Source organism: Zootoca vivipara, chromosome 7 (assembly GCF_963506605.1).
Source record: "Zootoca vivipara chromosome 7, rZooViv1.1, whole genome shotgun sequence".
NCBI classification, from domain to species: domain Eukaryota; kingdom Metazoa; phylum Chordata; class Lepidosauria; order Squamata; family Lacertidae; genus Zootoca; species Zootoca vivipara.
Window position 1 is genome coordinate 59,655,922 of NC_083282.1, and position 26,286 is coordinate 59,682,207.

The following is a 26,286-nucleotide window of genomic DNA, read 5'->3' on the forward strand; positions in this document are numbered from 1 at the left end:
AGAGGCGGGACAAAGGAACGGACCGCTTTGCTGGGAGGCTCGTCGTGGTTGAGCTAGCCTAGGACTGTAAAAACAAGTGGTCCTTGCGCATGGACAGAATGCTCTTCTCTGTGGCCGCGGCATAAGCACAAGCTGACCATCTTCATTCTCTCTCCCCTCTCCCACAACAGAGGTAAAAGGATGTAGTGTATTTGAAGTTTTTCTTTTTTAAAAAATCCTCTCGTTTTCATGGGAAAGTGTTGGTGTCGGTGCAACTGGTTTAACCAGTACGCCCCCACTCCCCTTCTCCAATATCAGGTGTCTCAGTCTTTTGCTTCTCTGCCTTGCGGGTTTAAAACTTGATTTGAGTTGCAGAACTCTGGCTGCCGCTGCTACTCGTACTTAAATTACTCAAAACTTCTCAGTTTCCTTGAAAGTTAAGCGCGGCGTTACCAACGCATCGTAAGAGCGGTTCCTATAAAATTGCTGGTGAGCAATTCTCCGATGGGTATTCCAATGAAATACACCCATCAGCCACGCTGGAGGGGAATTCTACTGCTGAATAGATGTCATCCGGTAGATATGTGTAACTGTCTCCCAATGCTGTTGGGTTTTGTCCTGTTCTTGAATGGAAAACAACTGTGAGAAGCACCAAGCTTGGAGAGAGGAGCTGCTGAATAATAATAATAATAATTTATTATTTATACCCTAACAATCTAGCTGGGTTTCCCCAGCCACTCTGGGTGGCTCACAACAGAATATTAAAAATGCGATAAAACATCAAACATTAGAAACTTCCCTAAACAGGGCTGCCTTCAGGTGTCTTCTAAATGTCAGATAGTTATGTATCTCTTTGACATCTGATGGGAGAGCGTTCCACAGGGCGGGCGCCACTACCAAGAAGGCCCTCTGCCTGGTTCCCTGTAACCTCACTTCTCACAGTGAGGGAACCGCCAGAAGGCCCTCGGAGCTGGACCACAGCTGAACCCTTCCCCTCCCTTTAGCCATTTCCCCACACAAAACTGCCACTCTCTCCTAGTTCCCTTTCACACCCCACTGTTTGGGGTGCTGATGTGAAGTAGGTGCTGATGTGAAGTAGGGCCTCCTTTGTGGAGTTCCGTTTCCGGACTGGTATGTCAGGTGCTGATCCTGTTATCATTTCAATAACAAGTGATGATGTACCTGGGGAGGGTGTGTGTGTGTGTGTGTTGTGTCATTAGTTTTATGTTGTACTCCACCCTGGTATCAGTATGCGATGAACGGCAGGCTATAATTTTTTAAAAAATAAATAGCTCCACACACACACACACATATACAAGGAGGATAATAAGAATACTGTACAACGGTACCTCAGGTTAAGTACTTAATTGGTTCCGGAAGTCCGTACTTAAACTGAAGCGTACTTAAACTGAAGTGAACTTTCCCATTGAAAGTAATGGAATGTGGATTAATCCGTTCCAGACGATGAAAAACACCCCCTTGAAACAGCAATTTAATTCGAATTTTACTGTCTAATGAGACCATTGATCCATAAAATGAAGGCAATAATCAATGTACTGTACTACAAAATAAATAAGACAGTATTGTAGATGAAGAAAATTACATTTACAGTGGTACCTCAGGTCAAGTACTTAATTAGTTCCGGGGTGCCATTCGCACCTTGAAAAGTACTTAATCCGAGTGGCGATAGCGCGCGTGCGCGAAGCGCCGATAGAGCACTTCTGAGCATGTGCAAAGCACACAGATCGCTTCTGCGCATGCGCACCTCCAGGTCCGCGTAGTACTTAAAGTACTCAAACCGAAGTGTACTTAAACTGAGGTATGACTGTATATTAGGTTTTCCCTGCACAAGACTTGGGTGCATACATATATGTGCACACACATTTTCTCTCTGCTCCATACATCTGATGAAGCAGTCCCTTGCCTGCAATAGCTCACACAACAATGTGATTGCAATGCTATGCATGCTTGCCTGAACATAAGTCCCCGGGAAAATAGTGAGACTTCGTTTTGGGGGTCATGCATAAGAATAGGTTAATGTTTGTGGTGCTCCAAAAGCCTTTGTTGTTTGTGACTATGAAGTCAACTGAATACGAAAAGAATACCAAAGTTGCTTTGGGTTTCCTTGGGCAAGATAAAGAGACAAACAAATTTTAAAAAACAAATAAAATTCTCTCTGAGGATACATTGCTGTATACACATTACCAGCTTCAATGTCATTCTTTTTCTCAATTTGGGTTGAAGCTGCTTTGGAGGGAAATACATCAAAATGCAGTATTTCACAAGAAATGACAGGATAGATAATAGGTTCAAAGGGGATTCTGGGTAAACTTGCTTCCCAAACCAGCAGTGAGGACATACCATACTGGAGGCAGTGTCTGTTACACAGCCTATAAGTGTCAGTGGCAGGCAATATGAAAAAAGAGAGGGGGGAAGTGTTCACCCTCACAGTTGTGATAAGTTAGCAGCTAACTCTTAGCCTCTTTTAAATACCATCCGTTTTAGTTGGACGAATGCCAGATAGCCTTGATCCAAAAAGCAGTAAACTAAATTATTTCTTTTGGTTTCAGCACCATCAGTAGATCAGAGAGCCACATGATACGCTACATGGTTTATTGTTACTGCATGATACCCAATGTTAGTCATTCGCAGAGCAGACTCACTGTAATCAGTGGATTTGCGTAACTTGAGTCAATTGATTTCAGTGGGTGGGCTATGACTATGGCTTAGTTGGCTATCTCTCGCTGTTTTAAATTGATGCAAGCCATTCTGAAGGTGTTCAGACTGAAGAATATGGTAAGAAGAGATTGTAATAAATTAAATACTTGCTTTATATTTTTACTATACACTCTCTCACATTACTTTTTCAAGCAGCCACCCTTTCATTTCTGCCATTTTTTACGGTCACCTTTTTGGAGAAACGTTTTGTTCATTTTTTCCTCTTTGCATGCAGCATGCAGCATACTGTAATCTTACAGATGTCTTTACAGATGTCTTTAAATGCAAGGTTCTGGGCTTAATGGCTATGCTCTGCCTCCACGGTTGGAGGCAGTATGCTTCTGAATGCCAATTGCTGGAAATCACAGGAGGGGAGAGTGCTCTTACACTTGGGTCTTGTTTGAGTGTTTCGCACAGGCCTATGGTTGGTCACTATGAGAACAGGATGCTGGACTAGATGAGCCATTGGCAAGCTCCAGCAGGCTCTTCTTGTGTTCTTATTTATTCTTATTTAATTTATAACCCACCTTTCTCCCAGGAGAGGACCCAAGGTGGCTCAAAACTTGAACTGAAACAGATACAACTAGAAACATATCAATCCATATAAATATTTTTTTTAAAAAAAAACAAATAAGTTGCCATATTAAAACACCACTGAATTTGAACACTTAAAACCATTTAAAAGCACAGCAATGAAGAAATAAATAAAAAGTACAACACCCACCCTCAGAAGACCCCGCCACAACAGCCACTTAGTGGCCTCCACAGAAGATCTCAAAGTCTAGGCAGGCACACATACGACTGAACAATATGTTTGGGTATCCTCTTGTCCTTTAATTCTCTTCCTAATTTGGCCCTGCGTTTTATTTTCATCTTCCGTACCCACAAAATGCTTTGGAAGCACCTTACAGTGAAATATTCCAGTTCAAATTTTGTTGTCGTTCTTTACAAAAACAAACAAACCTTGGACATTGCAGGCCTACAATACTTAAATTCAGAATGAAACAGTATGCCAATAGTTCTTAGTGCCATCCTCTGGAACCTTTATAGAGAACAATTGAAAGATTAAGAGCATCAAAATGCTCCATCTACTCTCACTTCCCCTCGTACGAAGAAGTTTACCTTTGCTTGTAATTTCTGGACAGCTTATTCTTCTCTCCAACAAAGTCTTCTCCAGTATGTTCTTGATACGATCCTTCACTCACATTACCTTAAACTAAGGTGGGGATCTATGACTCAACAAATCTTGGTTTCGAGAGAGCAAGTACCGGTAACACACTGTAATTCTATGGAAATGAATCAGGAAAAAGGAAAGCATTTTCCTTTTTTGCTTCTACCCACACAGACAGTAGTCTGCTTCCAAGGTGTTGCTAATTTTGGAAAGACGGGCTTGTGCAAGGTTCAAAACCACAAACTCAAAATTAGTTATGAGGCATTTCTGGAAGATTTTAAAGCCTGGATGTCGTGTGCCCCCCCCCCCAGTATTGCTATTTCTTGCTAGCCTTCAATCAATTAATATCATTAGGCTGTGTGTGTGTTTGTGTGTATGTACCGGTATGTGTGTGTATAATATACTAGCCTTCATCAAAAGATCTCAGGGCAGTTCACAATATAGCCCATCACCATAACATTATTGTGCAGGGGTCCCCAGACTTACCGCGCAGTGGGCCGGTGCCCGCCGCGCCGACCGCGCGGCGGGCCGGAGGGCGGGGGAGTGCGCGCCCGTGCGCATGCGCACACGCACACGGGCGGGGGGGAAATCGCCGAAAATCGCTTGTGCGCATGCGTATGGGCCTCCCCCGACCCGGAAGTGCATCGGAAATGACCTCTTCTGGGTCGGGAGAGGCCCATACGCATGCGCAAAATGGATTTTCGGCGATTTTTTGCCGATTTTTCCGATCGTCGCCGCGCCGCGCGCCGTAAGAGCGGGCGGCGGCAGCGGGCGGCGGGGGTCGTCGCGGGCCGGATTGGGAGGCCGATTGGGCCGCATCCGGCCCGGGGGCCGTAGTTTGGGAACCCCTGTTATTGTGTATGTAGCTTCTGCAGGAAGCTACATGTTATAGTTTGTAGCCATACAATGTTATGCAGTAGATGTAGCCATACTTTCACGCTTGTTTGTTTTTAAAGTAGAATTGTATTCTGACGTTAGAGAAACACACACGTGGTATACTTGATTTCACTGGGATTAAGCCTCCCTAACTCTGTTTTGGATAGCAGCCACTGGCTTCAAAGAACTCCTTTTCGGATTAAAATTTGGAAAAGAAAAAAAAGGTATACAAAATGGGTGGGTATTGATCAAAGCACACTTGAGAAAGGAACATGCCCTTCTTTTCCTGTTACAGTCATACCTCGGTTTAGGTACGCCTTGGTTTGAGTATTTTCAGTTTAAGTACTCTGTGGACCTGTCTGGAACGGATTAATCCACTTTCCATTACTTTCAATGAGAAAGTTCGCTTCAGGTTAAGTACGGACTTCCGGAACCAATTAAACTCATACCTCGGTTTAAGTACACTTCAGGTTGAGTACTCTGTGGACCCGTTTGGAACAGATTAATCCACTTTCAATTACTTTCAATGGGAAAGTTCGCTTCAGGTTAAGTACACTTCAGGTTAAGTACAGACTTCCGGAAGCAATTGTGTTTGTAAACTGAGATACCACTGTACAATAATGTGCAGGGGAGAAAAGAGAGGGAAGGCACTGTGTATGAAAGGAAGGCAAAGGAGAAACAGCTTTTCAAAGAGCCAATATTTATTGAATTCTAATGCAACTCGGAAATACAATTTTCTTCTTCAGGGGCAGCCTGGGTAAGGATGCTTCTCAGCTGTAGGACATTCCTAAATAAAACAGCTACGGTGGTTTAAGTAGCATATGTGGCACATGAAATTTTTTGACACTGTTAAACTTTTCATCCTTAACCTTTGCTAGATGCTGTCAGGCCACAGACATGGAATCCGGAGTGGAATCCTCTTCATTTGCCTGTTTTTATGGCCAACAAAGGCAAACCTACCAGTTAATGCAGATCCCAAGCAGATTATTCTATCCTTGCTGCAGCTACCAGTACTTTCTGAATTTCCTTCAGGCTTCAATATAGCCGGCATGTAGAAACATGCTCCATAAGCAGTCTGAAGGAAAATGAGTAATCTGTATTGCTGAATCCTCCCAGGCTGTCAGCTTGGAAATATCTTTGCTCTCATCACTGTTAATAATATGACTCACCTAGCAGAGCACATTATTGAATGTAATCTGTTCCTTTGTACCTTGGTTACCCAAGTAGTTCTCCCTGTGGCATCTGTCTAACATGCTTCCTTACTTGATTGACTAACATCAGGCTCTCACACAGTTTAATTAATATACCCGGCTTCATAAAACAGTGTTATATCGGGAAAATGCAGCATTATTTCAAAGAAACTAAAAGAAGCACATATGGCATTAGGTGACACATGAAGTCTGGTGTACAGAAGAAAGTGAATCCAAGGCTGTAACTCTTTCCACAGCGACTCTGGATGCAATCCTTATATAGGAGTAAGGGTACTTCCAGACCATTGCTATTTTGGGTTGAGTTTCAGTTGCACACTGGCAAATACAGATTGAGCAGCTAAACCTCTTGCACAGCAAACACACATACCCCAAAAATAATAATAATAGGGCTTTTTGCAATAAGAAAACTGATTGAGAAATGTGCTTGAAAGTGTGGAACAACACTTACTTGACATGATGTCATCTAATCTCCCTGCAAACAAATCAGAATGATTGCTTAATAAACAGGTCATCCGGAAGCAACCTAAGCCCCACTGAACTCAATGAAGCTTGCTTTTCATTAAACATGTTGGATTGCCCTGTAGGTTGCAATCTTAAGAACACCTTCAGGAAGGATCAGGTTATCAATAGCTACTGGCCATGATGGCTATCTGCTACCTCCAGTTTTGGAGGCAGTGCCTCTGAATAGAATTTGCCTGGAAACCACCAATGGGGGGGGAGTGTTGTTGCCCTCTGGTCCAGCTTGCAGGTTTTCCCTGGGCATCTGGTTGGCTGCTGTAAGAGCAGACGCTGGGCTAGATGGGCCTCTGGTCTGATCTAGTGGTGCTTGGCATATGTTCTTTTGGGAATAACGGCAAATAATATGACTGCACTGTATATCGCCTTACATGGTGCATGGTTTCATAGACCACTTTCTTTCTGCACAGTGTGCCATATGCATCTCCTGATGTTCTCGCTGCTTTCCACATGGTTCCTCAGATATCTGAAATAGTTATGACTTGAGTGGGGTGTCCTCAGCTTCTAAGCTTCTCAAAAGAACCTGCTAGCAGCAACCATTGAACAAAAGTCCAGTGAAGCAGGGCTGTTGGAGTCAGGTCAGGGACAGACCTCTCGGTAGGAGCTTTCTGAGCAAAAACGTCTTCTGTAGGGCTGCTACAAACAGGTAAGCAAGCTAAAGAACAAGGCTCACTATTCACTGTAGCTAATCTTCCTTTTACTACAGTTTCTCCTTCTGCAGCTCCTATTACTCCTGCTACTTGAATCACAGGATTGGAGAATCTCCTCTACAAGGAAATGATAAATATTTTACATTCCAGCCCCCCATTTTTGTTTTGTTATATGTGCATCTGTCCTGATCTTGACTTCTTTTTACATCTAGTTCTTGCACTGAAATGACAGTGGAACAAATTCAGTGGATTATCATAATCCAAAACTGTTCTACAAAGCTGTAGGGAGGAAAAAACATTCACAGGGTAAAGGATCCCGACTAGTAACTGCAAGAATGTTCAATATAATGCGTACACAAGTATTTGAAAGGACCAGCCGCCCGATACAGGAAACCCAATTCATTCCTTCTGATATATTTTTGAAGGTGAATGCAGCAGCGTCCTTCTGCCTACCTGGGAAGAAATAACTAGAATCCGAAAGGTGCAAAACAAAGTAATGCGATAAGTATCTGGGCATGTGGAATCTTGTTGCACATTCTTAGCTAAATTTCAAAACACAGCAGCTTCACAGACGACAGAACATCAGAAAGTAACAGATCTCAATATGCTCTCTCCCCATTTTTGATCCCATCCACTTTCAAAGAAGTCTCAATGTAATTACACTGCACTGTTTTGTAAAGATAATAAAAATACTAAACAAATGCTATACTACTAGTAAAACAGTGGAGAGGCTTCAAATAATACTACATTAGTGTATTAATGCTGTGGTCATATCTGCATGAGAGAGGGTCATGAAGGCATGAGTGTGACCCATCTCAGTTGGATCATTTGCACGGACACAGATCTTTATAAGGCAGAGTTGGCTCTATGAAGTGAATCAGAATGGGTAGCTTAAAAAGGGAGAAGGAAGCACAGCACTGGGGAACAGCAAGGCTCTCCACTGATAGCACCAGGGACATTCTCGAGCAAGCAAGCTTTATATGCTGGGTTTTCATTTCTTTATTATTACGATATCCATCCCGCTTTTCCTCCCAAAGGAGGAAGGAGTAGAGAAGGGAGAAAGAGTTGAACAAAACAGGAGGAGCAGAATTGGTTTAAGCATTTATTTATTTTAAAGTATCTGTACCACCCACCTTTCCAGTTTGTAAAATAAAAAAATTCCTTCAGTAGCACCTTAAAGACCAACTAAGTTTTTATTTTGGTATGACACAAACTCTTTCCAGTTTGTGTTTAACATGATTTATAAAGGCAAATGCTTGATACTGATGAAATATATTTTGAAAAATAAAAACAAATTGTCCAGTAGCACCTTAGAGACCAACTAAGTTTGTTCTTTGTATAAGCTTTTGTGTGCATGCACACTTCTTCAGATACCCACTTACAAAGATACCCACTTACATGCACACAAAAGCTTATACAGTGGTACCTCACATTACAGACGCTTCAGGTTACAGACACTTCAGGTTACAGACTCCACCAACTCAGAAATAGTACCTCGGGTTAAGAACTTTGCTTCAGGATGAGAACAGAACTCTTGCTCTGGTGGTGCGGCGGCAGCAGGAAGCCCTATTAGCTAAAGTGGTACCTCAGGTTAAGAATAGTTTCAGGTTAAGAACGGACTTCCAGAACGAATTAAGTTCTTAACCCGAAGTACCACTGTACCAAGAACAAACTTAGTTGGTCTCTAAGGTACTACTGGACAATTTTTTTATATTTTTTATATATATTTCGACTGTGTCAGACCAACACGGCCTCCTACCTGAGCCTGATACTTAGATCTGTAGATGACCCCTTTTAATCATCAGTGCCTTACTATTATTACAGCAGAGACTATTGTTTCCTATTAACACTGTACCAATCCTCTTAGAATGGAATCCTGTCTGCTTATCAGGAGAGATCAAGCACATTTATAGCCACAGGTCATTTGTTTCCAGATAACATGACAACATAGATTTGGTCTTGGATAACCCAGAGTAACAATGGCTTTTTTAAAAGGGTCAATTATAGAAAGAGGGGTCCTTTCCTTTGAACTAATACTGTACTGCACATTTTTTGTTTTCATTTCTGAAAATTCTCTGTATTAAAGTTCATATTATTAAGATTCTTTTAATATCTGTACAGCACTTAGACCAGGGGTCAGCAAACTTTTTCAGCAGGGGACCGGTCTGCTGTCCCTCAGACCTTGTGGGGGGGCGGACTATATTTTTTGGGGGGGAATGAATGAATTCCTATGCCCCACAAATAACCCAGAGACAGTAGGATATACACTATAAATTTGCATCCACAGAAATGTTGGGTCCACGTATAGATAATGGTGATTTACCTTATTTTTCGCTCCATAACGCACACTTTTTTCTTCCTAAAAAGTAAGAGGAAATGTCTGTGCGTGTTATGGAGCGAATGCGTGGTCCCTGGAGCCAAATTGCCCATGAGCGAAAAGTAGATCATGCTTTTTTAAAAAAAGAAAAAGAAGAAAGAGCTAAAGGCTAACAAAAGGGAAATAGGGTGTTTAAAGGAAGCCCCTCAACAGCCGATTGGAAGAGATCGGGAGGGAGATAAGGGACTCTAGCTCCCTTCCTGGCCTGCCCCTTTCCCCTTCATTGTTGAATGTTCTGCAAAGGGAGGCTGTTTGTTTCCCCAGCACATGCGACTGGCTGATTAGATTATCTGTCTGGAAACTGTAGAAATGGCTCCCTTTCCTTTCCTAAAGAAGCTGCAGAACTGTGAGTCGAGCCCCATAAAAACAGGTTTTTTTCTCTTTGCAAAGTAAGCTCAACAACTTTGAGCTGATCCTCAAAAAATGGAGCTTTCCCTCTTTGCAAAAGAAGCTGCACAACTGTGAGTTGATCCCCCCCCCCAAATGGGGCTTTTTAAAAGTTTTTTTTTAAAAAAATCTTTATTTGATTTATTAAAATTCAATACAGAAAAAATAAATCATAAATTATATATAACCAAATCTTATGTTATTAAAAAGATCTTGACTTCCAAATCACAACACATCGCTTATCTTTCCAATTCTCTTTAACTTGCGTCACTTTTCCCCCAATTATAATACAACTTTAATACATTTTATATTTTATTTTCCCCTCCTCCTTCTATTTTCCCCCCATGACTACCTAATTTAAACAGACCATCAATTTAGTTCTTATATCCTTTTTCTTAAAATACTCTTCCACCAACCCCCATTTTGGATTTTTGGATTGAAATGGCTTTTCCCATTTGCAAAAAAAGCTGCACAACTTTGAGCTGATCCTCAAAAAATGGAGCTTTCCCTCTTTACAAAAGAAGCTGCACAACTGTGAGCTGACCCCCCCCCCCAAAAAATGGGGCTTTCCCCCTTCCCCCCTCTAAAAATTAGCTGCGTGTTATGGTCCGAAAAATATGGCACATTTAATCTTTCTTTGATGTTGTTTCATATGATTTGAGAGAAGCAACCCCATTCGCCGCCTGTATTTGTGCCGACAACTGAGAACACCTGCAATAGGTTCAATATGTTCCAAATGCAGAACCATTCAGAAAGGTGTTATAAATAGCTCTTGACAGGGGAGCCTTCAGGTCTTTAGACTGGCACCAGAGACCCCAGTGACCTTACTTGGGAAGCACTTCTAAATGAGACATTGCCCTGAGACCTCTGAAAGTCCATGTGACGTGTAAGGGGGAATCTCCTAATGTTCTTATACGTTCTTATCTTGTGCTGGATTAACTCAGGGGATCCACTCCCAGTTGCGCTTGTATGAGAATGACACTGGAAGGCTGAGTAGCGGCTGCACGGCAGACAGGTAAAAAGAAGAGGAAAGATGATAAGGAGAAGCAGCCCAGCATAATCTCACAAAATTCACCAAAGCAAGAAAAGAAAACTCACATCGTAAGTTTTTTTTTGTTTTTTTTTTATAAAAGTTATTCAAGAAAGAAAACACCAAGCTGAAAGAGGAAGAAGAAGAAAAATCCCACCTCTTCCATTTCGTGAAACAACATGGGACAACGCTTCACAAATGAGGAGGGGGGACAAGTTGAGGTCGATGTGGCTGAACTGCAGGAATGGTATAAGAAGTTTGTGGTGGAATGTCCAAGTGGGACTCTTTTCATGCATGAATTCAAGCGGTTCTTCGGAGTACAGGATAATCGGGAGGCAGCGGAATACGTGGAGAACATGTTCAGAGCTTTTGATAAGAATGGGGTAAGCATTACTCGGGCATTTGCTGTTTTAAAAAGCTTTTGATTTAATTTAATTTAGATTTACATTGAAAGAAGAAAAGTCACTTTCCATTCTTTTCTGAGGCAGCTTCCAAACAACCAGCTTATTGAACCATCTGGATTTGTTTTCAGGGAGGTTAAACAATGTTAGATATTTACTGGGCATTCATTGCACCACACATGGGTTATTCCATGTGTGTTATTTGCCTGTCACTTTCCGGATCTTTTTAGGAAGTGAATTTGTTGCGCAAGACCTCCAAATCAACTTTAATTGCACAACCTGAATTTTCTGGCATGTGATTGCATCCCACCCCAAAATTGCAACACTCTGGAAGCACCTTAAATGTGGATTTTTCCTTTGGACTAGACCTTATTTGTTAAGTGTTATTTGCTCAGAGGAGTAACTGATGGAGGTGGGTAATAATTTCCAGAACTTCACAGAGAGTTAACTAATAAAATCTAATTTTGTTCAATTTTCCCTCCAGCCTAACCCCACCCCAAAATTGGGTTCTTTGAACCTTAAATTTATCTGTCAAATTCTAGGAACTTACATTTTACACTCTTGTCTAAAGACATGTGAAATGTACATCAGATTCAAGACGATACACAGTGAACAGCATTCAGAAAAACAAAGCTGGACACATCTAAAGGGGTTCTCTCAATTGTAGTCATTAATATAACTTAAATATTTTTATTATAGTCATTTATATGGGTAGCAAAATGATCTTCCGATGAAACAGCCTGTTGTTATTGCACAGTGGAAGGAGAGTGGTTTTGGTGCACTGATTTATAGCAGTCACTGCATGGTCACAGTGACTATTGTTACATAAGATGTCACTTGACTATGTTCTAAACATCAGTGAGAGGAAGGAACTCTGCTGACGTAGTGGCCTTAGATCATAAAAGCATAGAATTCTAGAGTTGGAAGGGATCCCATGGGTCATCTAGTCCAACCCCCTGCAATGCAGGAATATCAACACGCAGCCCCCCGCCCCAATCCAATTTGAAATCATACTGGACCCTGCTTAGCTTTGCAGATCTGCTAATGGTTTTATTGCTGAACCACTAGGACAAGTCGTTTTGTAACTAACAAAGAATCGGTAGCCAGAACATCATTTTGTTGTTGAAATTCCTGTAAATAACATTGGAATGCCATATATATATTATTGTTCAAGTACAGATCAAATACTGAAGATATTTTTTAGCCAACCTCCATACCGGTACCTATCTTACACACTTCTTGTAAATGTCATGGTAATTCATATCAGTTTAACTTCATGTTCCCTGTTCCAGGAAGAGAAGCACTATACAGTGGTACCTTGGTTTACAAACTTAATCTGTTCTGGAAGTCCGTTCTTAAACCAAAGCGTTCTTAAACCAATGCGTGCTTTCCCATAGCAGCAGAGGACTCAATTTACAAATGGAACACATTTAACAGGAAGCGGAACATGTTCTGCTTCCAAGGCAAAGTTCACAAACCAAAACATCTACTTCCGGGTTTGCAGCATTCTTAATCCAAGTTGTTCATAAACTAAGCTGTTCTTAAACCAAAGTACCACTATATAGACATAGAAGGAGTGCATTGTGTTGAACCGGACATATGAAAGATTCAGCTTGTATCCAAGTTGTGACTCAACACATTCTGAGAAGTTTCAACTTAGATGGGCTGAGTTGCAGTGTGGGAGTGAATTAAACTAATCACAAAACCGGCTCAATTACTTAAAAATGAGGTGTAGTCATCAACTAAGTTCTACTCAGGGTAGACTTGCTGAAATTAATAGGTCTAACTTAGTCATGTTCATTAATTTAAATGGGTCTACTTGCTGAGTAAAGCTTAGTGGGAGTCCACGCCCAACTCCTGTTAGTTCCAACACATAATTATCACGTGTTTTGGTGGCAAGGGAAATTTCCAGCAGGAAAGCACCAATTCAGGGCAACAGGCTACAAACGGATAACACAGTTGAGAGGTAAATGTCCTTAGGAAGAATATTCTAGGATTTGCATCTTGCATGTTGGGTGGTTTTTAGTTTGACATTGTACAACTGCATATATTTAATGCAAGCTTTAACTAATTCACTACAAGGGTAAGAGCAGAGGGAAAAGTAAGATCCATATGCTGTTGGATAGCATTGATTGTTCTTATTGGCATCCGTCCATCTCAGGAAACAATGGAGTGTGAAGTCAAACCACTGGAGAATCACAGCACCTGCTGTGGCTGCAGAGACTAGTAACTAATAACTGCTGCCTCCTGCATTGTTTTTGCTATATTAGCAGCACCAAAGTGACCTCCCTGCGGCGCAAGCCTGGGCAGTGTGTGTAGAGGTCCTGGGGTGTCCAGACAACAAGACTCCCACCTCTTGGCCTTGCTGATGTGCTCCAAAGGAAAGCAGAGCAATACGTTTGGCACCAGCTTGGCTGCAGGAGCTGTTCCTCAGTTGCCTCCAGTTCTCTAGAGCTGATTTTGAGGGTGCACAAGGGCTGGAGGAGAGGAAGAAGAAGTTAAGAGAATAAGGAAAGTCTGCTGGATCAGGCCAATGGCCCATCTAGTCTAGAATCCTGTGAAAAAGTGCTCTGCTCTTAAGAGTAGTAGAATTCGATTCTGATTGTTTCAGTGTTACTATCAGGCTTGCCATGCAAGAGTTTCCATACAGTCTTCTGTATTAAGTGCTTCTGGGCCAGACATGAGCCATTGCCTTGGGGAATAGAGGCAGAAAAATTCCCATAGGAATCTAAAAGAGCACAGAGCTGCACTTCCCAAAGCTGACGGCAATGAGAGCAGTGCATTCTATGTGAAGAAATATGATGGAATGCACTTAGGGACTGCAGAGGAATTTATTGCTTGCACCCCTCTGGCTTAAGCCTTACCCATTAGACTGGGCTGGCAATCACTTTAAGCTTTCTAAGTGAGTGTTAGTGGCCGATTTCTGCTATTTCTCATAGTAAATAGAAGCTCTGGGGGTTTGGCAAAATCCCAACTGTCTTAGGTGTATGCCAATTTTGAGAACATTGTATGATTGACAGGACATCATGGTCTACCTACATATATGTTCAGCCCTGAGGTCAGTTTACATATATCTTAATGGCAGGAAGATCAAGCCCAGCTAATTGAAGCTATGGTAGACCTATCACTGCATGGCTCACAATTAAGAAACTGGAAGAGCAAGCTCCTACAACACTTAAGAACTGGAAAAGCAAGCTTCTGTAACTTTTCTTCTTGAGGGAAGTTGGCTTCAATCAGGTTTGACCATATACAAATTTAAATAAAGATTGTGCTATATAGAGAGCTGAGCGGATGTAATGAAAAACTAAAACCAAAAACAGTCTGAAGAGTTGTTATGGAAGATGCTACACTGCCTGCCCTACTTATTCTTATCCTTATCTCACAAAGCCTGATTCTGTCAATAATGAATCCTGCTCTCCTTTTCCCTTCAGCCAGGATGCCAGAGACTAGCTTTGAGAAGGAGGATACTATCCATTGTTCCTGTTCAGCATGGTTAAATGGTATGCAGGAAAAGGACAGGAAAGCCAGACATAGAGATTGTAGGCACCTCCTATCTTTAGGAGTTTTATTACAGGTGTATTCTGCAACATAATCTTGACAAAATAATAGTCCATTTGTAGTGGATTCATTTTGATTTATCATTATTTCTACAATATTTCCCCAATGCTTGGGGCTAGATTAAGACAAACAAAAATGGAGGCTACATTTGAAGCTGACAAGCAGAGGGCCAATTAAGATTTAGAATAAGCAAAAAATACATTTGTTTTCAAACTTCCAGTGCTCCTTTAAAACCAAAGAAAAGGGCACTATAGTCTGTACAGTGATACCTCTAGTTACGAACGCTTCTGGTTACAAACGCTTCAGGTTATGAGCTCCACTTACCTGGAAGTAGCTGCTCCTGGCTGCGAACTTTGCCCCAGGATGTGAACGGAATTTGCGCGGCGGAGGCGCACATGCAGTGGGAGTCCCCATTAGCAAAAGCGCACCTCAGGATAAGAACGGTTTCAGCTTATGAACAAACCTCCGGAACAAATTAAGTTCGTAACCAGAGGTACCGCTGTATTTACATAGTGTCCTCCAATAGCAGAACCTGTGATTTTAAATATAACATATGCAATCTGTGTTTTCTATCTAACATGTTAATACAAACAAATAATTGTACGAAGTGTTTCTAGAACACAGCACACCGCCCAACTTTTTCATTTCAAAAACCAGGACACGCGTCTTCTGTGACATGCTCCTGGGTGAGTCACATGACCTGCATCGCAATCTTGCCCTGAAAAAGAAGTGCTTTTTCAGGGCGAGAGAGAGCAGCACTCAAAAGGGCCACCACAGTCTTGCTTTAAAAAATGGGGTGCCCCCTTTTTCTGGGACACTCAGCATGTATGACACAGTTGCCATCTGAATTAACCGATTCAGTTTCTGTCTGAATGGAACCTTTGGTGGAGAAGATTCTTGAGAATAACTCTCCATTCATGTAGCCGCCATTCAGGTCAACTAATCCATGCAGACAGTTCATGTATTTGTCAATATAGAATATGGTGTCAGGTTTCTGGTACTCTGTGTAGGGAGAGGGATGTGGAAACTGACATTAAAATAGGAGCCAGAAAGTCACACATGGGAAGCAAAGTTGTGTATCAGCACCAGAAAAGGATTGAGATAGTGAAGTCAAATCAGGAGTATATAGATCAAGGAAACTAGGTGTCAATAGTGCAGGGTCAAAAGTGAAGAAGATATGCCAAGTAAGGAAAGGAGAGTCAAAAGAGTAAGCAGCGATTATATGCTTCATATAGGATTAGATAAACAACGAAAACTTGACCTCAGCACAGCCACACAGGAGCAATGAGGACAGAATGCCAGTGACAATGTGGTATAGAAATGCTAAGGTTGTGTACCGCACACTAAACTTTTAAAGCACATCCCCCGCACCCTCGCTCAAATCTGAGCATCGTAGTTAGTTATGGGTTGCTAGGAATTTTCACTTTGTGAGAGAAAACTAGTGCCCAAGATTCTTTAATGGAAAGAATGTGCTCAAATGTACTTTTAAGGTATAGTTTGCACATAGCCCAAGTCCACACCTGTTGTTTCAAATATACAAAAGATGATTGCACCATTTGAAATCGTTGCACACTTCCACAGAAACCATTAGTGTCTGCTGTGTTCTGAGATAAAAAGGCTAATTCTCAACTATTGTCAAAATTCACATGTAATTGAAGTCACTTTTTATTAGCTGAGTTTTGTGATAAGCATTGATTTTAAAAGATCTTCAAATTATCCTTGTTAGAATCTAAAACTTAAATACTTAGACATTAGATCGCCCATTGTAGGGTTACTGCCACACCCAAGGAACTCTTTAGACTAGATTATCCTGAAATAGGTTGTATCACAGGATCACTGGGAAGAGTAGAAACTACGCTTTCAACTCCAAAGGTTTTTTTCCCTTTTAAAGTGAGTTTTCAAACAATATATAGTCTTTAACAAAAAACAAAAAACCATTAGGCAAGAATGAAGCTTGTGAGAGTGAAACACAGTGTTGTTGTTGGTTAGTTGTTTAGTCGTGCCCGACGCTTCATGACCCCATGGACCAGAGCATGCCAGGCACTCCTGTCTTCCACTGCCTCCCGCAGTTTGGTCAAACTCATGTTAGTAGTTTCAAGAACACTGTCCAACCATCTCGTCCTCTGTCGTCCCCTTCTCCTTGTGCCCTCCATCCTTCCCAACATCAGGGTCTTTTCCAGGGAGTCTTCTCTTCTCGGTAGGAAACACAGTAGGAAGGCAATAAATATTGCCTTCTGTCAGCCATTAAATAGCTGACAAAGTATTTGTAGCCATGCTGATAATTTGGAATATAGCGCATGCGCGCGCGCACACACACACACACACTTGATAACTTCATTTGATAACAGGAATCTGCACAAGGTAGTGTGCTTGATAGCATAAGCTGTATTTTTGCTACAAAATAATAATAATAATAATAATAATAATAATAATAATAATAATAATAATAATTTATACTCCACCCATCTGGCCGGGTTCCTCCAGCCACTCTGGGCGGCTTCCAACAAAACATCAAAATACAAATACAAAATGTTGGACAGCTGCTGCCTCCAGAAATGGAGATGGGCTCTGGCCTCAGGAAGGACTGTACCACAAAGACTTCTTGCGATTAGGATTCAAGGTGCACAAATGCTTCCTGGGACAAAGCACTAACTGAAGAATGGATTCCTTTTGGAAATATAGAAACCTGACGTAAGGCACAACTGGTTGGTAATGATCATCTAAAAGATTTTAAGATTACATTGAGTAATTACGTCAACCAAAGGCTATAGGAGAAAACAAAAGTAGACACATGAGTAAATATCATAATCACTATGTTTAGATTTCATCAGATTTCAATTTCATTGAAATTATGGCATGCAGCCATTGTTCTAACTCCATTTCCATTAGCTTCAGATCTTTTTGACAAGTTCGCTTTACATTTTGCTTCACTCTTTCCAAATTAACCCCCCATGTTTTTTTTAATCCACAGGATAACACCATTGATTTCCTAGAATATGTGGCTGCTCTGAATCTTGTTTTCCGAGGGAAGCTGGAACACAAACTGAGGTGGACGTTCAAAATATATGATAAGGATGGCAACGGCTGCATAGACAAACCTGAGCTCTTAGAAATAGTTGAGGTGAGTAGGAATTCAGTATTTGCTGCCAGTCTGATTTCATAACTCGAGTTTGGAAGCTTCTGTAAACCCAGTTCTGCTTGAAGAACTGCTGCAGGGTTTATCAAAAATGGGACATTTCAGCCCCCCATAGAGATATGGGGAACCTAGTGTCCGGCAGTGTCATTACACTAGATCTGCAGCTGTGAGTGAGAGACCTATGATGTTGATTGCTCATAGAATCATAGAATCATAGAGTTGGAAGAGACCACAAGGGCCATCCAGTCCAACCCCCTGCCGAGCAGGAAACACCGTCAAATCATCTTCCCTCTTGAATTGTTTCATTTATTTGTAGCATTTGTATACCACCCCATAACATTTTTTTTACAATACGTAAGACAAAGCAAAACAATTTAAATGAAACCTAAGACATGAAATCATAAAAACAAAAGGTACATATAAAGAAATACTCTCAAATTTAAAACACAGATTGAAAAATGGGCACCATAATCTAAATCCCATTTAGCTGGGAGGGGGGTTATCCCTTCACCTGATTCTGTCAGGTTTTTGCCTACAGCAGTGGTTTTCAACCAGTGTGCGGTGGCACCCTGGGGTGGCTTGAATGATGGTCAGCAGTGTCGCGGGCTTGCACAGCTGTTTGTTGCAGCAGCCCTGGCTACAAGCCCTGCAAGCGAATGGTGCCTCTGGGGCTGGCCAGGGGGTGCTGGTTACCAGAAGCTGAGGTGGCCTCGGAGTAAGCAAGCAAGCAGGCAAGGGAGCCTAGCCAGCCAGTCCACCGGCCCTTGCTGTTAGGAATGGACAGACTAGTGGGAGGCTGGGCAGATAAGTGCTGCTCTGGCCTTTCTTGTGCTTGCTGTGTGCAAGGTCTGTGCCCACTGCTGCCTCCCAAGGTGAGGTGCTGGCCTCATGCTCACTTTGGGCTATTCTCCATTGGACCACTAAGGCTGGGGGTACCCTCTTCCCAGGCCTCTCTTTGGAGCAGGGGTGGAGGGCAGTTTAGAGATCAGGGGCGGCAGAAACAGCAGCTGCCTGGAGGACTCCCCAGGAGAGCCATCATACAATCACCCAAAGCAATTTGCCTGCCTCCTCCCATCATGGGAGCATCAGGGCTGCAGGTGCCACAATGACCCCATCACACCATTAAGCTGCAGTAGGAGCACCCAGGGTATGAATTTCAGCCTGGCCCAGGCTACATAAATTGTTTTAAATACCTGGGTGAACAGAAATATATTCCTCTTGTGCTCCAAAGGCCACAAAGATGGTGCCAGAAAGGCTCCCTGGAAAGACTATAGAGCTAGGGTGCCACAACTGAAAAGGCCCTCACTGGAGGAGCAAAGCCTCCAATGAAGATGTTAAGCTTTTGGGAAGATACACATGGGAGAATGTGGTCTTTGGGACAACCCCATTTAGGGCTTTAATGTTAAAACTGGCACTTTAACTGGACCTGGACCGACTGGGATTTTGAAACCTGATTTTTCTTCTGCTCTGTTCACTTTCACTGAGGTTTCCCAAATGATGTTGTTGACAGTAAAAGGTAAAAATCTTAACTTTTTTGCCTATCATGTTAATATGCACATATCGTGCTTTCTTAACTTTATGTGCATGGTCAGAAAGAGTAGTGACAAGGAATGGGCTTCAATATCAAGGAAAGGATCAAGCTTCTTCTAAATTATCAAAGACTGACAAGTTGGGCGTGATGCAGGTCCTTCCTGTAATGCTTCTGATCATGATGAAAGTATTCAAACAAGGTGGCAACACAACCTTGAGGGATAGCAGTGGATTCCAGAGAGTCTGAAGGAACAGAGTGCAGGAGGTGGTACTGTAATGGGTTTCTATTCACAAGTGGGAAGAGTGCTCTTGTGCTCAGATCCTGCTTGTGGGCTTCCCATAGGCATCTGCACAGGATGCTGGACTAGATGGGCCATTGGCCTGATCCAGAACTCTCTTATGTTGACAGTAGACAAGTAAAGGTCCCTGGAGATCAGAACAGTGTCAATCCAAATGGAGGAAATGCAGCTAGGGTGTTCTTTTTCTGGTAATATATACCAGAAAAGAAAAACAATGCTATGTGATCTGAGGAGATCTTTTTACACACACGGCATACATAACAAAGAGCAAACAGTGTAAAGGAGTGATTGGAAATTTATCGGAAAGATTTCTTGCTTCACCTAGCTTTAAAAGATGTAAGAATAAGGATTATAGAGAGAGAAATCAGGACTAAGCCATTGCAATTATCACACTAGCCATTCTTTCTTTCCTGTATCCAAGTCCAACTGCATCCAGTAGTTAATTGCTTCAAGTAAAACAAAGCCATAATTCCTTTGGTGAGTCATAAGCATCAGGAAGATAAGCAGCCAATGACCTATGCCAAGAAAGAGGTTTGCTTTAGGCAGATTCACAGTCCCAGTTTTAAGGTCGGCAGAGAATTGGCCATAGCTGGGTCATGCCCTAGCTAAGCCACCGTCTGCTGAGATGCCTGGCCCTTGTTGAAAGATTTAAAGAAAACCAAGGAGGGGAGAAGAGAATTCTAATTCTTGAGCCTGAAGGGAAAAGAGAGGCCATGACTCAGAATTCCCAAAACTGGGGGGAAAACACAAACCCATCAGAATGTAGAATCATGAAGTTTGAAGGAACTTCAAATGTATTCCCAACACCTGCCAAGGCAGGAAAACCACTACTCCAGCTCCCCTGATAAGTGGCCACCCAACCTTGGCTATAAAAACCACTAACAAAGAAGAGCTCAGGAGCAGCATGGCAATGCATTTTGTTTAGATCATAGTTTGGACCAGCATGGGCCAAATGGTATACATTACACGTGATTGCATGCCATAATAGCCTAATGGTCTTTAAAAAAAAAACAAATCTGGAAAAGTTATTTTGGGAAGGGCAACTATGGACAGAGAAGGGGTAAATCCTTAACCTCTCTCCCTGCCCACTCCCTTCCTTCGACAAATAGCACCTCCCAGCTGTTTTTCTGTTCAGAGCATCCCAGGTACATGTTTCCTTGTGCAACCAACAGGAGAAAGCAAGATACACTGCGCTGAAGTTCCAGCAAAGCAGACAGGGAGACTTTACATACTAATCCTCAAGTTGGTTCTGACTCAGTGACCATGAACAAAACTTACCTAAAGGAAATTGAGGAGGTGGAGGTGTATTTCCAATCCATCTGACATGCTGTCTCTTGCTGTGTCATTTTCTGATGTCTCAGATCATGACATGCACAGATTATTTCTCCAGATTACAAATGTGAGCAAAATATTCATTAGGTTTTTCTGCATCTCTGTCTCAAAAACTTAAGTTGCTTTCTTTTCTGGTCTTCTCTTATCAGCAAGTGTTTGTTTGTTTGTTTTTAAAAACCACGGTTGTTTTTATGTCTTCCAGTCTATTTACAGGCTTAAGCAAGTATGCCAGCCTGATGAAGATCAAGGAACACCTCGTCTCACTCCAGAAGAAGTTGTGGACAGGATATTTCAGTTAGTGGATGAGAATGGAGATGGTAAGAAATTTACACCTTGGGCAACATTTTTGTCTGGATCTGTAATACTTATGCCATTCTAATGATTAATGGTTACACCAAAACTCAAGGGAAGGAGCATTGCATGCATTTTAGTACAGCCCGAGTAAACTCATTTAAAATGTAAGGGCATTGGGGAGCTCATTTGGTAGAGCATGAGGCTTTTGATATCAGGGTTGTGTGTTCAAGGCTCACGTTGGGCAAAATATTCCTACATTCCAGGGGCTGGACTAGATGACCCTCATGGTTCCTTCCAACTCTACAGTTCTATGATTTCCTAGATCAGGGCTGGGGGTCCTGTGGCCCTCCAGACATTGCTTGACTACAACTCCTATCATCTCTGCCCCTTGACCATGCTGGCTAAGACTGATCTTCTTTTGATTGTTGGAGCTGGGAGTCCAACAATATCCAAAGTGCCACAGATCCCCCCCTCCCTTGGTCTACATAAAAGCTTCTACATTTTTGAACCTTAGATTTCCTGTGGATCATCATATCCAATCATTGCTGGTGCTGAGCCAAATCTGAATGTTTGATTTGCACCTGAGCAGCTTCTCTTAGCTTTCCCTTTTCAGATTTGCTCAGGCACTTCACAACTCCCTTGAAAATGTTTGAGGAGCACACAGGGCAGGGTGGGGGAAACCCAGCAAATAATGTGTCTGAAAGTGAAAGCTCTTTTAAGGAGATTCTGGATGACTTAAGTGCTTTCAACACTCATAGTCCTGGTTGGTAAGAATCTGAAGCGACTATATTGGAACATTCTGATAACTTGTTTTCCTACAATGAATAAGTGCAGAAGCACCATTTGGGACCCACTAGCATGTGGCGCTGTGGGTTAAACCACAGAGCCTAGGGCTTACTGATCAGAAGGTCGGCGGTTCGAATCCCTGCAACGGGGTGAGCTCCCGTTGCTCAGTCCCAGCTCCTGCTAACCTAACAGTTCGAAAGCACGTCAAAGTGCAAGTAGATAAATAGGTACTGCTCTGGCGGGAAGGTAAACGGCATTTCCGTGTGCTGCTCTGGTTCGCCAGAAGCAGCTTTGTCATTCTGGCCACATGACCCGGAAGCTGTCTGCAGACAAACACCGGCTCCCTTGGCCTATAGAGCGAGATGAGCGCCACAACCCCAGAGTCGGACACGACTGGACCTGATGGTCAGGGGCCCCTTTACCTTAGCATGAGGATACCTATTTCTTTCTCTCCCCACAGCGAAAGTGGCAGGTGGTAGGTGGCAGGATACTCTCTGATAGCACATGGTGGCAAAGAGGTGCAGTGACCCAAGTGCTGCCATGCAGATGTACAGAATCGGTAGGGCTTGCTTCCTTTGTTTCCCTCCATCTTTGACACATCTCTCTCTTGCATTGATTCTTTAGGGCAGCTTTCTCTGGATGAATTCCTTGACGGGGCCCGGAAAGACAAGTGGGTGATGAAGATGCTACAAATGGATGTGAACCCAGGAGGATGGATTGCTGAGCAGAGGAGGAAATCTCTGTGACCGGAAGGATGTGATGTGGGGCAGCGGGTGGTTCAGTGTGTTGCATTTCCAGTTGTAACCAAATGGAGAGTGCTTCCTTTCATTCTAGAATCCTTTGCATAACCGAAAGCATTCTCCAGCAACTCTGTGAAGCACTTGTATTGAAAGTACCACAGGGTACTAACCTATGTGAGCCTTGGCTGGCCAGTCATGCTAGGAAATAACCACATGCATAAATATTGTCCTGTTTGCTGGTTCAGGTATCAAAAGGGACTGACTTAGAAGAGTCTCAATGTCATTTGATGCTCAGGTGCACAAAGGGACTGATTAGTGAGTCACAATGCTTTCTTTGTAGGTGTGTGTCTGCTATTTTATGTCTGAGGAGAAAGAGATGAACTTGCTGGAACAGAGGAAGTTCTTTGGTAACAGAATTTGAGAATATGGCTGGTTAGTCTGTTCTGATTCTGAGTTTGTGTGTTCCAAGGGTTTTACTTGATGTTAATATTCTGCTGCTAACCTAAACCATTTGGAGGCTGTTTCATCACAAGTGAGATGTTCCAACTTTTGTAACATTGCAAACGCACAGCCAAGCATATATGGAATTGGAAACAGGGAAAGAACCTATTTACTATATGCAATGAAACTGCAGGGAGAACTAGACCAAGTGCAGAATATTATGAATACTGGACTTGTAGCATCGTACACCTATTGTGTTCTGAGTCTATTTCCCTGTCAACTCACTGATTGTCTTAGGGCAGATTCCTCTACATGGTAGATCATTCTTTGGAACTCTTTTCTAGGCATTTTAGCGTCATTGAGGAAACTTTGGTCTGGTTAAGCTGGTCCTCCAGACTACGGTTTGAAAAATCAGAAGTGTGACATAACATCATACACTTACAGTAGCTGTCTCTCTCTTCCATTTTCTTGTGCCAGTTCCCACTCCCTTTCCTTATTTCTTCCAACCATGGTTTGCCATAATTATTGACTTGGGCAAACTGTGATTAGCAATAACCAGGACTAACTCCAAACGATGATTTGCAAGCCTGTGGTCACAAGGCATAGTTTGCAGGGAAGGATTACCCTTAGTTTGCCTTCTTTGGACACCACGACAAACTATGGTTAGTGAGCAATGGAGTGGCTCAGTGTGTATCAATAGAGGTGAGAGGAGGAAGAGAAAGTGTAAGAACACTTGGTACCTTCCCAAACTTCCAAACCATGGTTTGGAGTACTGGATCATGATGTCTGCCCAAACCTGAATATGAGAATGGTGATATTTCTCTGGTGAGAAATGATGCTAGTTGTGAAATACAGTAAACAGTGCAGATTTGTCACATTTGCACTAAAAGTTTGCAGATGAATTAGTGAATAAATAAGGTGAGGCTCCATTTGCTGAGCCTTTTGCACATTGTGAATACAGTACTAGGTATAAGTGCTCATTAGCAAATAGGTGACATTGTATTATATTTATTAAAACCCTCCAAATACAGGAGAACTCATTTGTTTGAGTGGCCTGCATTACACTCAAGCTTTCCAGAGGCTACAAGCCAGGATCAGTGCCAGGTTTAGTGGGGCACTTGGCACTACACAGGTGCCCCTCTTGCCTTGATAACCTGCAGGCACAGCAACAGAAAAAGCTGGTCCAGCCAGCCAGCCAGCGATGCTATATTGGAGCCCCAGAAACACTGAGGAGGGTTAAAATGACAGGAGCTACTCACGGCCATGCGGGACCCAGTGCTGAGAGGACCACCAGGCCTGATCAGAATTTGGGGTTGCTGGCAGGGTGCGTGGTGCTTCCTCAGTGAGGGCTCAGGCCCTTAGCAATGGCCTGGTGGTGTTGACCCCAGTCACTGGAAGGTATAGCAATAGCATGGCATGGTCTGGCCCAATGCACACAACAGACCAATCATACTCGTGATCACTCAATATCTCCATTTTCACATAACTCTTTGGCTGCACATTCAGTTTGCGTGAGCAGACCCAGAGACCTCCCCCTTAAATAAAGACACATTTGATGCAAATTTTAGTTTTGGTTTTTGGCAGAATTTAGGCCACAACTTTATTGTTACAGAAAAGTGAATGGTTGCATAGGCTCTGGTTCGACTAGCTCCCTACACCCTTGCAGGTAGTGCTGACCCAGAGCTCTATCATAGGTCAGCCAAGGGTGAACACCTGAGGCAGGTGAAAAGCCCGGGAACAGACTCTGTTCACTCTCCAGATGCTCCCCTGGACTCAGGCACGGGCACAACCCCCTCTCGGGGGTTGACCAAACCAAGTTGAGTCCCTGGATTCCTTTAACGGAATACCCTTCACATAGGGATGGCGAGACCGTTCTCCCATCCCTATCACCTGAACCAGTGCCTATCCACAACCTTACAAGTTGTGATGATTTGCTACGCGGCAGGTGAAACCCAAATGGCCACAGCCAATCAGCCAAGTGGGGAAAATTCCTGCCGTGCCCCTGTCCCAACGGCAGACGACATACAATGGCATAGCAAGGTCAATCGCAAAATGCCCTAAAATTAGGGAGAGGTGGGCAGGTGTTCCGATGCACGAGCCAAAAGAGGAAGCTCTGAGACACATGCATGGGTTTATATAGGTCCCTCGATCCATTTAGACTGCAGCCCATTGGCCAGATTAAACCCAGCAACGAGGGACCTATCAATCGGTTGTAGCTATCCAATAGACCCAGCCACAACCAGCAGGTCAGTCTCTAGGTCTCACCGCAACACATGCCCTCTTCTAGGGAGGACACGATTTGTAAAGCATGTGGAAACACCAGAAATAAATTCATATAGGCAATATTTTTGAATATTCATAGATATGTAATTATTGGGGGGGGGGTCTGTTACATCTATCAGAGATATCGCATTCTGATAGAATTGTGTAATACAATAAGAAGACCCAAATGCTAAACTAAACCAGCTGAATAATAATTTTCTCACCTCACCTTGAATGCATTATGTTTGCCATTTGCTTACTCATAAGACAAAATCCGCTCTGTACAAGGTTGGAATAATATGTATATATATTTCTGTGGCCTTTTGTTATAAACCCTTTGCTTCTCTTTAGTGTTTGAGTTTTACATACTTGGTTTGCTTTCTTACATTTAGGGGCATTGGGGTTGGGACATGGGTGGGTGAAATAAAATCAGTGTTTTCAGCAATCCAGTACAAGTGTGATTGACATGTCTCTACATGTCTCTACATTCTAATAAGCTTGCCTCTACTATCAAATAAAATATATCTTTTATGAAAAGTGTCACTAAAGGTGTTATACATAATAACACCTTTAGTGACACTTTTCATAAAAG

At 42.6% G+C, this 26,286-nt stretch overlaps 1 protein-coding gene across 2 annotated transcripts; it reads left to right on the forward strand.

Annotated features, from left to right (window-relative positions):
- The first annotated feature begins 23 nt into the window (after positions 1 to 23).
- Positions 24 to 26,059, forward strand: GUCA1B (guanylate cyclase activator 1B). 2 transcript variants are annotated; one of them, XM_035123794.2, is made up of 5 exons: positions 24 to 172; positions 11,019 to 11,298; positions 17,846 to 17,995; positions 21,374 to 21,488; positions 22,876 to 26,059. In XM_035123794.2, exons 2-5 carry the CDS (start codon positions 11,095 to 11,097, stop codon positions 22,995 to 22,997), a joined length of 591 nt encoding a protein of 196 aa, XP_034979685.1. In that variant the 5' UTR covers positions 24 to 172; positions 11,019 to 11,094; the 3' UTR covers positions 22,998 to 26,059. The 2 variants fall into 2 exon arrangements, with proteins under 2 accessions (XP_034979685.1, XP_060133128.1); XM_060277145.1 differs by lacking the exon at positions 24 to 172 and adding an exon at positions 10,716 to 10,900.
- Positions 26,060 to 26,286: the final 227 nt, after the last annotated feature.